This window comes from Serinus canaria, chromosome 6 (genome assembly GCF_022539315.1).
Source record: "Serinus canaria isolate serCan28SL12 chromosome 6, serCan2020, whole genome shotgun sequence".
In the NCBI taxonomy this organism is placed as follows: domain Eukaryota; kingdom Metazoa; phylum Chordata; class Aves; order Passeriformes; family Fringillidae; genus Serinus; species Serinus canaria.
Window position 1 is genome coordinate 5,228,525 of NC_066320.1, and position 14,992 is coordinate 5,243,516.

The following is a 14,992-nucleotide window of genomic DNA, read 5'->3' on the forward strand; positions in this document are numbered from 1 at the left end:
GGTCTTGTCCATGTTTGAGCTTAGAGCATCTCTTTTCTGCAGAGGACTTTTTGGAGGGGGTTGGAAGTAATGTTAATTTTTTATTCTAGCACGGGCCCTTGGTTCTAGATATTAATGTCAGCAGCAGATAATTCTCATCCAGGGCTCTTCCTTTTTGTTTTATTAGGAGTTAAAGAATCCCAGAATCACTGAGGTTGGAAAAGCCCTCCAGGATCACCCAGTCCAACCTGTGACCAATCCCCACCAGAGCACTGAGTGCCACATCCAAGGGTTTCTTGGACACCTCCAGGGATGGGGACTCCCCACCTCCCTGAGCAGCCCATTCCAATGTTTAACAACCCTCTCCAGGAAGAAACTCCTCCAGTTTACTGTGCTTCTCTAAATTTTCCAGCAGAGGTGCAGCCTGAGGGTGGCTGTCACCTTTTCCCTCCGTGTTTTGCTCTATGCCCTGTGTGACTTGCAGCAAAAGAAAATCTGATTTTTTTTAGACCCTGCAAGTACCAGCATTGCTGGAAGTCAGGATGAAAAATGTTCTTTTGTGTAGTCAGAGCCTTATTTTCTGTGTTGTTTTTAGCTGGTGGTCATTGCCTACGATGATGGGGACCCAGTGAAGTTCAACACCACCACGGTGGAAATTTCAGTGCTGCAGCCCTCGGTCATCCCTCGCTTCACACAGGATGAATACAGGTAAGGAGTTCATTCCTTCCCCCTAAAACTGGTGGGTTTGAAGCCAAAATGAAGTCCTGCTTGAAGGCTAGTCTGAAACAGAGGTACAAAAATACTCTGTTGTGGTGGAATTTACTTTCTGAGCAGGTTTTCACCTGCTGGAAAGATCTGGGTTGATGGTGATGGTGAGGGAAGGTTTGCTTGAAATTTTCCCCTCAGAAGTTGTTGAAGATATCAGTCATTTGGATAAACAAATTTCATGTCCTGGAATTGGGACTAGGATCACCAGGGCTCTAGGTTAAGTTTCCTGGAGTGTGTTTTGACCCTCTACACCATTTGTGTGAGGCATGGGAGGACTCAGATTCAACCTCTTCAATGTTAGAAGTGCAGGTGATTATTATCTCCAAGAGACATAATTTCATAAATTTACCCTCTGACACTTCATTATCATCAACCTCAGTGTCTTAATATTGATCAAAAGCAAACCAAAAAGTGGGCTGATTAGTTTGTTACATTTTGTAGCAGAGAATGTGTTCATGAATTTGACATCTGTACAATTATAGGAAATGATAAGATCAGGGCAAGCAGCTTCAAGATATCAAGAAGTTGCAATATATTCTCTCTATGCCACTGCAGTGACATAATCAGCAGCAGAATGCAATGGGATTTGTACAGATATTTCCAAATCCAAGGACTGCAGGGTATCAGAAAGCAGAAATTGAACATAAATTGTCTTCAGTAAGCCCTAAAGGATGGGCTTGTTCAGCTATTTAAACAAGTTTATACAAAAATTCGTTATCAGCACTGTATTTGTCCTCATGATTGGAGTACTAGCACATTTCCCAATTAAAGAAGTGAAAAATAGCAAAAACATGCCTCTCTTATCCTAATTTTGTATTTAACTTGGAACAAATGTGAAATCTGAAGGACCAGTGCAAAATGACAAACTTTGCACTTGATAATAATCCTTTCCTGAAGGATTTTTCCCGAGAGGGAAATTGTTCCTGCTGCTCCCTGCAGTTCCTTAGGTATCTCCAGAGGTGTGCAGTGTTTGCTGCATTACTTTGGGGAATGTAGCAAATAAAAACACATCCATTTGGGGCTGGAATTTCAGATCAGGGCAGGCAGGTGTCTGTTGGAGCAAACTTGCTGTGGAGCAAGTCCAGGGAGGGCTCAGAAACTGCTGAAGGGATTGGAGCAGCTTCTCTGTGGAACCAGGCTGGGAGAGCTGGGAATGTTCAGCCTGGAGAAAGGAAGGGTGTGTGGAGACCTCACAGCTCCTTCCAGAGCCTGGAGGGGCTACAGGGAAGCTGGAGAGGGACCCTGCAACAGGAACCGCAGTGACAGGACAAGGGGAATGGGTTCAGACTGACAGAAGGCTGGGATGGATGGGATGTTGGGAAGGAATTGTTCCCTGGCAGGGTGGGCAGGCCCTGGCACAGGGTGCCCAGAGCAGCTGGGGCTGCCCCTGGATCCCTGGCTGTGCCCAAAGCCAGGCTGGACTTTGGGGTTTGGAGCAGCCTGGGACAGTGGGAGGTGTCCCTGCCATGACAGGGGGTGGCACTGGATGGGCTTTGAGGTCCCTTCCAACCCAAACCACTCTGGGATTATGGGATTTCTGATCCTGCCTTGAGCTCCAGTTCTATCCCAGGAGCTGGGAATGTTTTTTCTCTACAGTGAAGAACTCTTGCAGTACAAAGTGACTTGTAGCCCATAATACCTTTTGATGACAGCACCTGAGTAAGCCAGGTTATCTTTGTGTCCCTGTGAACTCTTCAGGATTATCTGGACAGCCTGCTCTCCCTTTCCAAAGCACAGCTCCATTTTTGGGAAGTTCTTTGCACAGTGCTAAGAAGCTCTTAAAATCTTTTGGGGACAGCAAAGGCAGTTATTTATTTTCCTCAATGTCAAAAATGAAATTAAAACAACCCCAGAAGTTTCTGATTCCGCTCTGAGACTCTCAAGTATTTGGGAGCAGGACTAGTGTTGATTCCAAAGGTTTTCAGGGACTGCCACACTCTGCAGGCTGTGCTTTGTGTTTGGTTTGTTGACAGTGATGCAAGCTGGAACTGGCAGGTGCCACAGGACCTCATTTTCCAGTGACTTGGGATACCTTTAATGTGAAAGGCAGCGCAGAGCAAAACAGCAGCACCTTGCAAAACAAAAACTGCTGGATGTGGGTGCTTGAATTTCAGATGGATTGAGAATTAGTGGCTTTAGAGTGGATTAGTATTGATCTTTGTCTAATTATCATAATCTGGGTGATTCCAGCACTGTTCTCCAGCTGGTTTCCAAACTTCCTTCCTGTGTATTTAGGGAAAGGTCAGAGTTGAACAGTTTCACAGCATAAAGCTGCAGCCTGTGCTACGAAATCAAAGATAAATACAAAATAGAGAGAGAGCAGATGGCATGAGCAGAAAGGGAGATGAAAGTGCCACTCTGCCTTGAGCTGACCTGCAGAGCCTGGCAGCTCTGCCAGAGGAACACCAGCACTGCTTGGAGCCCTCTTCACACCCAGGGAGGCTTTGATTGATCATTATCTGTGTCTAGAGTGACTTCCAGAGGAGACACCAGTCAAGTGCATGAAGGCAGAGTGGTATTTATTCACTGGCTCTCCCTCTGCATTATTGCATCATTTAGAGCAAATTAATTGGTTTATTTCCCCCCCCCCTTCTTTGTTTGGATTGTAAATTATTCTGGAGACTTCTAAACACTGCTGTGCTCTCCATATTGAACAGCAAAGGGCAGCTGAGGGCTCTGAGATCCAGAAAATATAGAATGGAACAGTTGATTTACGATAAGTGGGGGATAAAATATAGTTCCTTCTTAATTACTGGGAGGGATCCCCCCTAAAGTCCATCAGAGGGGATCTTCTGCATCTTTGCCTCTTCTGGAGGGGACTGGCAAGAGGAGACCAGGTGGGAATTGGGGTGTTTCTCACCCCAGCAGAGCAGAGAAGCAGAGCAGCAGCAGGGCAATCTTCTCACTCCCTTCAGCTTCCTGGAAAAAGGTTGGAGCCGGGGGGGTCGGGCTGTGCTGCCAGGGAACAGGGACAGGACAAGGGGAAAGGGGCTCAGGCTGGGCCAGGGGAGGCTCAGCTTGGACAGCAGCAGGAATTTCTGCATGGAAAGGGTGCTCAGGCCTTGGCAGGGCTGAGCAGGGCAAGGGTGGAGTCCTCATCCTTGGAAGAGCTCACACAGGTGTGGCTGTGGCACCTGGGGACGTGGTTGGTGGGGAACACGGCACTGCGGGGTTCCCAGCAGGACACGATGGCCCTTGAGGGTTTTTCCAGCCCTAATGGCTCTGTGGGCAGCCCTGTGTGGTCCCAGTGCTCCAGCTGGATCTTCCCTCCCTGTGGAGCCCAGGAGCTGAGCTGTATTAGCAGCGTGGGTCCTTGCCTGTCCTTGCCATGGATGTAAGGATGACTCTGAGAGAGATGATGGCAGCAGTGCCTGACAAAGTGATTTCCAAGCCAGGCATTGTTCCACAACAACACAGTGTGGAGAAAAGAAGCAAAAATCCCAAAGAATGAAAGTGCTGGGGCGTGTGGACATTTAGGTGGAGATGGCTGGGCCACCCCAGATGGTGTTGGCATTTAGGTGGAGATGGCTGGGCTCAGCTGACCTTTAGTGCCAGGGAAGGACACTGCTGATGCTGCTTCTGTCACCACATGTCCCTCAGGGTGTTGGCTGTCAGTGGGATTCCAGGGGCTTTCTACAGAACTGGTGGAAGACACAGACACATCCAGTGTCTCCAGCCCATGTGACAGCCTGGAGATTGGGTTGGTGGGGACAGGGAGATTTTCTACAGCCCTGCCCCAAACAGGCTGAGACAATTCACACAGTTTATTAAACATTTTTAATGCTGGCTTTGATCTCAGCAAAATGGTCTCTGGATAAAGAACCTTGGAATTCCAGAGTGGTTTGGGTTGGGAGAGACCTTGAAGTTCATCTTGTTCCACCCCTGCCATGGGCAGGGCCACCTTCCACTACCCCAGGTTGCTCCAAGCCTGTCCAGCATCTTTTGGATACTTCCAGCCACAGCTTCTCTGGGCAACCAAAAAAAAAAAAGAAGGTTAAAACCTAATAAACCAAATAAATCAATTTTTTGAGAAAATCAGATCTGCCATACAGAGCCCCTTTCCCAAGCTCTTCTTTCTTTTGTCCTGACTTCACCCAGATCACCTCTGGATCAAGGATTTCATCCAAAAGTTTCCATTACTTCACAACAACTTATGGCAGCACTTTCACTTCTTAATTAACAGCTATTAATTAGTAGCGCTGTGAAACAGTGGAGACCAGATGTAACTGGAACCTCAGATGAATATAAAGAGGTATTTTTAGCAAGCCTGTCCTCTTTATGAGCACGTCCTCAATTTAAAACAGTAAAAGTTGAAAGGGATTTGGGGTCTTTTTCTGGTGTTGTGTTAATTAATAAATTCCACATCCTCTGCAAGGGGAAGGTCATTGCTCGTAGCTGGAGCAGGGAATGGAATGGGAACCAGGAGCAGCATCATTGCTTCCTAATTAGTGCCTGTGGGCACATTAACCAGGTGTTCAGTCATTCCAGAACAGGAAAAAGGGGGAATTCTGCAAACTTACAGCTTCTGTTAGTGTTGCATTACAGCTCCCCAGCCTGTCAGAAAAGATGTGTCCAGTTGCCCAGCAATCTGAAGTTTTATGGGGAAATACGGGAAGCTGTGAATTCCAGGTTGTAACTCAATGTAAGTGTAGTGTGGCATCTTATTTAATTTTATTTCTCTCCCAGCACCAGCACTGCTGTGCAAATGTGTTCTGCCTAAAAAGGGAGATCTGGGGACAGGTGGAGCTCGCTCTCCCTCCGTGGAAGAGGTGCCATAATGTTTTCCACCCAGTTAGATCCTTCAGTATTGGACTCAAACACCATCCAAGCAAAAGGATTTCACAAAGCAAAATCATGGAGCTGTATCAGGAGTCAATTATTCCAAGAGATTTTCCCCAGTTCTCTGGTTTCCTGCTGTTGACTCAGACAGTTTTCCTCATTGGGAAGTAGGGAATGGGGAACCCTGCACAGTGACAGTGGGGATAGGGGGTGGCATTGCATGGTTGGAATCTCTGTAATTTGCTGCTTCCTTCAGAAAGGTGGGAAAAGCATCCACAGTGCTCTGGAGTTGGAAAGAGTGGTCCTTTCCCACTTGGGATATTCCATGGTTCTCAGTATCTGTCAGTGGCTGAGGCCTTGATGAATCAGAGAATTCCAGAATGGTTTCAGCTGAAGGGGACCTTAAATCCCACCCAGTGCCACCTCTGCCATGGGCAGGGACACCTTCCACTGTCCCAGGCTGCTCCAAGCCCATCCAATCTGACCTTGGACACTTCTGGGATATCAATTCCACCTTAGATGCTTTTCTTTAATCTTCTGGAAGTTTCCCTTTTTCCCTCCTAGCAGAGTTCCCTGGGATTTTCCCCTGTTAGGGATCACTTTTCCCCTCAGGAATCATTTTCCCCTTCTTGTCAGAACCCACAGGGGGTTATTTTTGCCCCTCAAAATGTTTTGTTTAATGCTGGTCAATTTAGAGCATCCATTTGGATCATCCTGTTCCCAGCATATCCAGGTCCTACCACTGCTTTTCCCACCTTTCCTAGGATGGAATTTACATTTTATTCAGGGAAGACCACAGGCAACCTTCTAGTTGCAGCAGTTTTGAGATGTGGGGGTAAAAGCAGTTCATGTTTCCCTCACACTTAAGCTGAAGCTTCCAGCATACACTTGGAATTTGCATCTCACATCAGTGGCAGCTTGGATTCAGGAAAATGTGTGTGATTTTCCCTTTGGAATCACTGGTTTAGAGTGATTTTCTGCTGGTACTTTGTCTGGTTTGTAATAAAAAATTAGCAAATGTGGTTATAAAATTAAATTATTTCTACAGCAGGTACTGAAGCAGGGCTTGCCATGGAAAAATTAGGGAGTGAGTTACCAGGTCATTACAGGAAAAAGATCCTTTTCCCCCTATTTTTCCTTGTGTTAATAGTGCTGGTTGCATTTTATTAAAACCCTATGCTTCTTTGTACCAAATGAAAAGGAAACTAGAATTTTAGGAATTACTTTTCACTGAAATGTCCTGGTGGGATGTTTCCTGGGGAGGAGGAAAGCACAGGGAGCCAGATCCCAGCAGGGAAGCTGTGCCAGATCTCCAACACCACGTTAATGAAACTCAGGAATAAATCCCTCTGGGGGTGTGGATATGGAACTGAAATTACCCATAATTTTAGTATTAACCCCATTGGCATCCAGCAATGTGTTTTCCTTCCAGCCACATTATCCTTGGAATTTATCCCATCAGTCTGACCAATCCAAGTGTGTGACTGTGCCCTACTTTGGGCTTGGTGTGTGTTTCCCCCCCCCACCCGTTTTTTTTTTTTTTTTTTTTTTTTGCTTCTTTAGAATCCTCACAGGAATATTCCTGCCTTCATGGCCTCAGGTTTAATTTGGGAAGATTGGAGGGATAACATGAGCACAGAGAGGTCAGGAGAGCAAAACCTGACATTTGGGTTAAAATACAATAGGTTAAGACAGGATCACTGGAGCAATGTCCACACTCCCCTGTCATTTGTTTTAGAGATAAATACCATGGGAAGGTCAGAGTGCCTCCAGCCAATCTGGGAATTGAGACAGAAAGGCAGGGTATCAAGTCCAGGAAGGAATATGTGACACTGTGAAGATAAACTGCTCCATAAATACATCTAATTAAGACAAAAATATAATTTTCCAAAAGAAAAAAAAAATCTTTGCCTGGGACAAGCTGTTCAGGTAGTTGCTAGGAAAGCAAAAATAAATTGATGGATTATTGCTCTAAAACATGCATAAAAGTTGATAAAAAGCTGATTTATTGCTCTAAATTGTGTCCAGGTCTGTCATTTTTGAGCAAGCACAGGAAGCCAAGGTAGTTTTTATGTGCTGGTGAGAGGGTTAAAAGAGCTGCCATAGGGATCATGAAATTCCAGATTGGTTTGGGTTGGAAGAGACCTTAAAATCCATCCAGTGCTGCCCTGCCATGGGCAGGGACATCCCAGGCTGCTCCAAGCCCTGTCCAGCCTGGCCTTGGGCATTTCCAGGGATCCAGGGGCAGCCACAGCTGCTCTGGCCCTCTCATCACCCTAAGAATAAAAATACCCTCAGTGTTAATCAAGTTGAGGTGTGAAATTTAATTAAACAGCACCAAAACTTAGGTTCAGAGGGGTTTTTATGTACCTCCATAAATTAAAATATAAATATATTAAAATATTTTGTATTATAATATTATATATAAATATATATAAATATATATAAATATATATAAAATATAAAGTCCACAAAGTAGAGGCAACTGAAGTTGCTCATATGGAGTCCATTCACATCCCACTATTAAGCTTCAGCTCTAAACCAATTTTCCAAATTATTATTGGGTTTGCTGGCTTGAAATTTAATTTTTTATTAAATCTCGCATTCGTGCTTTTGGAGATAGACAAGTTTCATGGTGAATTTAAAGCATATTGGCTATCAGTCAAATTGAAAAAGGGCTGGGAGTGATGTGTTTAGCACAGGGAAAAAGAAGAAGCAGAAAAGTAGAGAGGAAAAGTTAAAATTTCACTTGGACACTTGCAGTAGTTGTGCCCTGCAATGTGTTTGAGATGTGCTCAGTCTCCCTTCCCCACTCTGATCAAAACACAGATAATTAAGAAATAGCAAATTCAGTGATTTTTTTTAAAAAATTGTATTTATTTTTAATATCTTTGTGCACAAATAATGTCTTTATTTTAATCCTGCTCTTCTTTGTGGTTGCTTTATTTATTTTCTGAGGGACAAAACGCATTTTGTGGTTTCAGACTCACAGAAATCAACGAGGTCTCTTCTGGTCTCCATCCCACCCTGGATGCTCCCAGGATATCATTTATTATTCCTGTGGGAAAGTTAAAGTGAATCAAAGGGCCCAAATGCCACATTGCTGTGATGGTCCTGGAAAAAAATAAGATTGGAAATGGATGAAATAAAGTTGTCATGGTCAAAGGGAGAAGGGGAGATTAAAACTTTGGATAAGGCTGAGGTGGGATAATCACAGGTCTGAGAAGGTGGGGAGTGCAGAGGTTCAGAAAGGACCCATTTCATTGAAAATGTTTTAAACATTTCAAAGCAATTCCAGGGCAGGGAAGGGAGCTGGGGAAGGGGCTGGGGCCCCAGGAGGGGCTGAGGGAGCTGGAAAGGGGCTGAGCCTGGAGCAAAGGAGGCTCAGGGGGGACCTTGTGGCTCTGCACAACTCCCTGCCAGGAGGGGACAGCCAGGGGGGGTCGGGCTGTGCTGCCAGGGAACAGGGACAGGACAAGGGGAAAGGGGCTCAGGCTGGGCCAGGGGAGGCTCAGCTTGGACAGCAGCAGGAATTTCTGCATGGAAAGGGTGCTCAGGCCTTGGCAGGGGCTGCCCAGGGAGCTTTGCAGTGCCCATCCCTGGAGGTGGTGATGAACTGTGTGGATGTGGCACTTGGGGACACGGTTAGTGGTGAGCAGGGTGGTGCTGGTCCATGGCTGGACTTGATGATCTCAGAGATCTTTTCCATCCTTAACTACTCTGGTTCTGTGGGCCAGCATTGGGCTGGGAGGCAGAGACACACCCAAGTGACAGTGACACAGCCACCCCACCCAGGTGACAGTGACAAACCAATCCCTTCACCCTCCCTGCCCCCAGTGGTGTTGAGCTCACAGAAATTCCCTTCCACTCCCATGGGGGTTTGCTCATCCCTTTCTGTGTGGTTTGGGCTGGCTTCTCCTGCTTTCCTCTTCCCACAAAATTTCCAGCTTTTATCATCCAGCGATGCAGAATTATAGCATAAAAACACCTTTGTGTCCTAAAACACCTTCAACTAATATGTCAGAAAAAAAAAAAAGGCACAGTTTTCCATCTTAGCCATTAAAACACTGGAAAATAAGGAATTTATTGCCTTAGAAAGGTTATTAGAGCTGGAAGCACAGGACAAAGAGCAGGATATAAGAAGTTGGATGCTGATCTTTCGCTGCTTTGTCTCTCCACAGTCCAGAGGAATGCTCTGAAGGGATGAGCTGGATGTTTTACTGCAGCTGATGCATTGCTCCTGTTGTTCCCAATCCCTGGAAGTAAAGGAAGGGAATGAAATCAGTGCAATTATCATGGAGGGGAGTGGGGGGGGTGCTGTTCTTCCCCCTCCCTCCAGAGCAAACACAAAACCTCTCAATAATTAGTATTGATTTGTCAATCCCTTGGATTCAGCACTGGCAGAGGGAGCTATAAGGTCATTCTCACTGCAGAAATATCCTGGGATTGTGCTGGGAATGAAATGCAGGGCTTTTGTAACACTCCCACACCTTCAGAAGACAAAGAAAACAAATTCATCTATAATGCAGGATAAAAAGGGCTTTTTCCTCTCTGACCTCATCAAAAGACCTCCAGCTTTAAATGCTTCCAGCTTTGGAAGGTTTTTCCCCCTGTCTTTCCCTGCCTTTTGGCATCTTTTTAATCCCTAAGATTAGCATTTGCATTGGTGAATTGCACCTTAAAAAGCTTTTCATAGCAATGGTTTAAGAGCTTAATAAATTAAGGAGCAACAAGGAACTTTATTCCAAGCACTGACACAGAACAGTGGGAGCAGAGGGATCTGCTCCAGGCATGTGGGTTTGAGTAAAAGGGGATTTTTCCATCAGTGAAAAAAAGAGGAGATCACTGTTATGTTGCATGATCCAAAACTTGAATCCATATATTCATTATCTCTACATTTTTCTGGGAAGTTCAAAGCAATATTGATTCCAAAGGAAATGTTTGTAAGGCAGACTTAAAGAGAAGATTGGCCACTTCTTGGTGGGAGAAGTTTGGGTTCAATAGATTGTGTCCTGGGGTTCCAGCCTTGATATAATCATGGAATATCCTGAGTTGTAAGGGGCACACAAGGATCACTGATCCAAGCTCCTGGCCCTGCCCAGACACCCCAACAATCCCACCCTGTCCCTGAGAGCATTGTGCCATCACTCCTGGAGCTGTGGCAGCCTCGGAGCCGTGCCTGTTCCCTGCCCTTAGAATGGGAAAATGTGGCGTGGGGTGGAGGATTTGAAAGCCACCTGGAAGATGACAGGGGAAAGTGATAGAATATTCATGGAATCACAGCATTATTTAGGTCTGAAAAGACCCCTGGGATCATCCAATCAAACTGTTCCCCCAGCACTGCCAGGGCCACCACCAGGCTTTGTCCCCAGGTACCATATGGCCTTCCAAATACGTCCATGATATTCCCTGGAAAGAAGCAGCTGTAGATTCTGTCCAAAATTTTGAAGATCAGTGCACAACTGATCTTCAAACTCAGGAGCCTCTCTGAGCAGATCCTCATCTGGTGTTTATTTTGTTATCTATTGAATGAGTGTAATTTTTAAAAATTGAAAACATCTGCATAATACATTTTAAAAAACCCATCTACATTCATAGATGAGTGTCAAAACTTCCTTCTAAATTTATTTTGAAGAGTTTGAAGCCTGAATTCAACCACTGCTTGCCATGAGGAAAATCTGAGGAGGAGGATTTCAGATGAGCTCAAGCCTCTCACTTCTCCATGTCAGAATTGTTTGGATTGCTGATTTAAAGACATCAGTACAGAGTCGTGGAATGGTTTGGGTTCAATGGGACTTAAAGCCCATCCAGTGCCACCCCTGCCATGGCAGGGACACCTCTACTGTCCCAGGCTGCTCCAAGCCCTGTCCAGCCTGGCCTTGGGCACTGCCAGGGATCCAGGGGCAGCCCCAGCTGCTCTGGGCACCCTGTGCCAGGGCCTGCCCAGCCTTACAGAGGTTGGGTAGCCTTGGGTTGCAGTTGATTTCCTGAAAAGCATCTTGGGTTTTGGTACCAAAATGTGCTGGCAGGAAAGTTTTTGGATCTTTGTGAAGAATGGAAATTCCCATGGAGGTGGCCCCGAAGCAATTCCTGTTTAAGGTATGGAATTTTACCTATGAATGAGTTCTCCTGCATGGTTTTCTGACATATTATTGAGTTGTCTTAGTAGACTTGAATATATTCGAGATCTATTATAAAAGAGTTCTATAGTTCTGTAAAATATATATAGAAAATATATATTTTGTCTTTTACTTCAGATTTATCAGGCTGTGGTAGTTCTTGTTTCTCCTCATTATTCCCTGCTTTCCCACTTCTCAGATCCAAGAATCATTACATCTTTCCGTTGCCACCTCTTGTCCATTGGACTTCTCAGTGACTTTTACATTCTCATAGGATAAACATTTTCCTTTTTAATATGATTTTCTCTCACAACAGATCCTTTGGCAGCCTGATAGATGGAGGCCATACTAACCTGAGGAATGAGGAATAATCTGCTGCTCAGGAATGTAACACAAATCCTTCTGTCCCACTCTGCAGGCCTCCCCCAGTGAGTGAAAGTGCCCCGAAGGGAACCGTGGTCACCGTTGTCACCGCAGCCGCCTTGAACCAGACAGTGGTGTACTCCATTGTGTCAGGGAATGAGGAGGGTAAGGGCAATCATATCTACATTCCTATTTATACTGGTGTTTCAGTCTTGTGGCTATGGGCAACCAGAGATCTGCAAGAAATTGTGGAGAGGTGAAGCTGCTGAGGTGAGTCACAGAGTCATTGAGGCTGGAGAAGAACTCTCTGGTCATGGAGGTGAAATCCCACCTCATCTGGACAAGCAGGAGGGAATTCCAGGGCTGGAAGGGGCTGACAAGAAACCTGGAGAGGGACTTTTTGTAAAGAACAGGATAAGGGGGAATGGCATCAGGCTGGAACAGAGAAGTTTAGATGGGATACTGGGAAGGAATTGTTCCCTGGCAGGGTGGGCAGGCCCTGGCACAGGGTGCCCAGAGCAGCTGGGGCTGCCCCTGGATCCCTGGCAGTGCCCAAGGCCAGGCTGGACAGGGCTTGGAGCAGCCTGCAATGGTGGAAGGTGTCCCTGCCCATGGCAGGGGGTGGCACAAGGATGGGCTTTAAGGTCCCTTCCCACCCAAACTACTCTATGATTCTGTAACTACCATTACCAAGCCTTTGGAGATAAGCTAAAGATCAGATTAATTAGCAAAATTACAAGAAAATCTTCCTCACTGATGTGAAATTTCCATGGATGATGCCTCGTAGTGTGAGTCCATGGCACATCAAAATAAAAGCATAAATAGCTTTGGTGGAATTGACTTGCTTAAAAATCTGATTTAAGGGATTATGGACTCGGCCATGCTGTAACAAATATTGGATTAGAGGCTGATATCCAAACAAAACATCCTGCTGGGATACTCCCTGTGATCCACCTGGACATCTTGACAAAATAACACAGAATTACTGGGAGAGATTCCCCATCCCATCCTCCCTTTTGTGAGAATAGGCTCTTTGTCTTGTCCCATCTTTCCATTTGTACTCAAGTCCTGTGCAGGGAGTTGTACTCCCTGATCCTTTGGGTCCCTTCCAGCTCAGGATATTCCATGAGTCTGTGATGCTGGGTTGGTTATTCCAGTAGGAGAGCAGATCAAGCCACTTTGCTGCTTAAAAATATCTTCAAAGATGAGCTAGGTGGGGTTTTCCTGGAGGGAGGGAGGGAGGGAATGACTTGCTTGGCAGTGTCAGAGAATTGTGTCATCCCCAAAATAAAACCTTTGGGCATTGAAAATCCCTGTTTATGCATCTCATAAAGTTCCTGTGTTTTTGCTGGCTTCCAGATGTGTTTGCCATTAACAACAGAACAGGAGTGATCACTGTGAAAAAGCCTCTGGACTATGAAAGTGTCCAAAGTTACGAGCTCCGAGTGCAGGCAGACTCCCTGCAGGTGGTGAGGTCCAACCTGCGGGTCCCCTCCAAAAGTAAGTGTCAAAAATCTTTCCTTTGCCTTTCACACAGATGTTGCTGGTATTTGCTGAGAAGGCTGAAACTGCTCTCCAGTGACCTTGCTGTGTTTTAGGGGGGTGATGGTGATGATGGGATCACAGCCCACGGTGCATTTTTGGATCTGTCAGGCTGACTTGCCCAGAGAAGCTGTGGCTGCAGTGTCCAAGGCCAGGTTGGACGCTGGGACTTGGAGCAGCCTGGGACAGTGGGAGCTGTCCCTGCCCATGGCAGGGGTGGCACTGGATGGGTTTGTAAATCCCTTCCAACCCAAACCACTCCGGGATTCTGTGTTAGTTGAAGGTGCTCAAATATTTGGGAACATGCCATAAATCTTGGGGATGGCCTGAGGCACTGAATAGGGGTGGCAGTTCCAATACCTTCATCTTTCCAATGCTGCCCACAGAACCAGCAGGAGATTCTGGGATTTTGAGCCTGGATTATCCTGGGTATTTCTTTTTCCTTGAGTAAGAATTGTGTCTGTGGAGTGTGATACATCCAGATTAAGCAGTGGTCAGGAGCTTGGCTTTGTTAAGAGCAGGGTGAGGTCCTGTGCAGGTTTAGCCACTGTCAAGGATGTACCTGCCAGAGCTGCCTGTTTCTTCTCGAGCCTGGGAGAAATCCAGGTAAGGTTATATCCATAAAAACACAGCCAAGGAATACCCAGTGAGCAGATCAGGCTCCCATGCAGCACACAGCTTTCTCCAAACCTTCCTGACATGGCTGAAGACACAAGGCAGCCAGCAGGGCCTTCCCTCCATTCCCTCTTCTGACTCACACTCTGCACTAGGGCAGCTCTCCCAAGTGAGCAGCACTTCCAAAAAAGTGGTGGCTGAATTACTTTATTCAGGAATGCTTGATAATGACTGGGGTTTGACTTCAGGCCAGCTTGAAGGAGCACAAGCTGGGTTCATTTGGTTCTCCACTAATATACAGCACATATATGCCTTAGAATATAAACTGTGCTGCAGGGATGGCTAAAGAATTTGATAAAAATATATATATTTAAATACTTTGGTAATGTCTGGCCAACTGAATCACTTACGACTTCTTAATGAAAATCCCTTGATCTCTGGGTTTGATTTCTGCATTTATACAATGAATTCCTGTCCTTTTTCTTGGCACTTTGTTTATTTTGGGGAATTTTAATCAGGTTAAACATTACTTCTGAGTTCCAGGGCACTGAATTGATGAGGTGCAGTGGGAGGAGATGGGGCACAATTGACACATCACTGTGGGCTTTGCTGAGGTTGAACTGATGAACCACTTTGGAGCTGGGTGACTTGGAATGCACAGCCCCAGGATTATACAACACTGAATTAATACAGAGCTCTGACACCCACTGGCAGTGACCTGCTGCCAGTTCTGGTCTTGGATACCCCTGAATCTGTGGAATTTGTTCTGAAATTTGTTGGTGACCTACTCTGGAGCTGCAGGGATTTCTGGGCTCCTTCCTTCAAGA

General features: G+C 45.8%; 1 protein-coding gene across 4 annotated transcripts in view; it reads left to right on the forward strand.

Annotated features, from left to right (window-relative positions):
* The window catches only part of PCDH15 (protocadherin related 15), a 263,505-nt gene that overhangs the window by 190,463 nt on the left and 58,050 nt on the right, over nucleotides 1-14,992 (forward strand). For all 4 annotated transcript variants that reach the window (XM_030241129.2, XM_030241128.2, XM_050976520.1 and 1 more), the window contains 3 exons: nucleotides 575-687; nucleotides 12,064-12,173; nucleotides 13,368-13,508. In XM_030241129.2, the coding sequence (XP_030096989.2) occupies nucleotides 575-687; nucleotides 12,064-12,173; nucleotides 13,368-13,508 (364 nt within the window). The remainder of the gene's footprint in view (nucleotides 1-574; nucleotides 688-12,063; nucleotides 12,174-13,367; nucleotides 13,509-14,992) is intronic.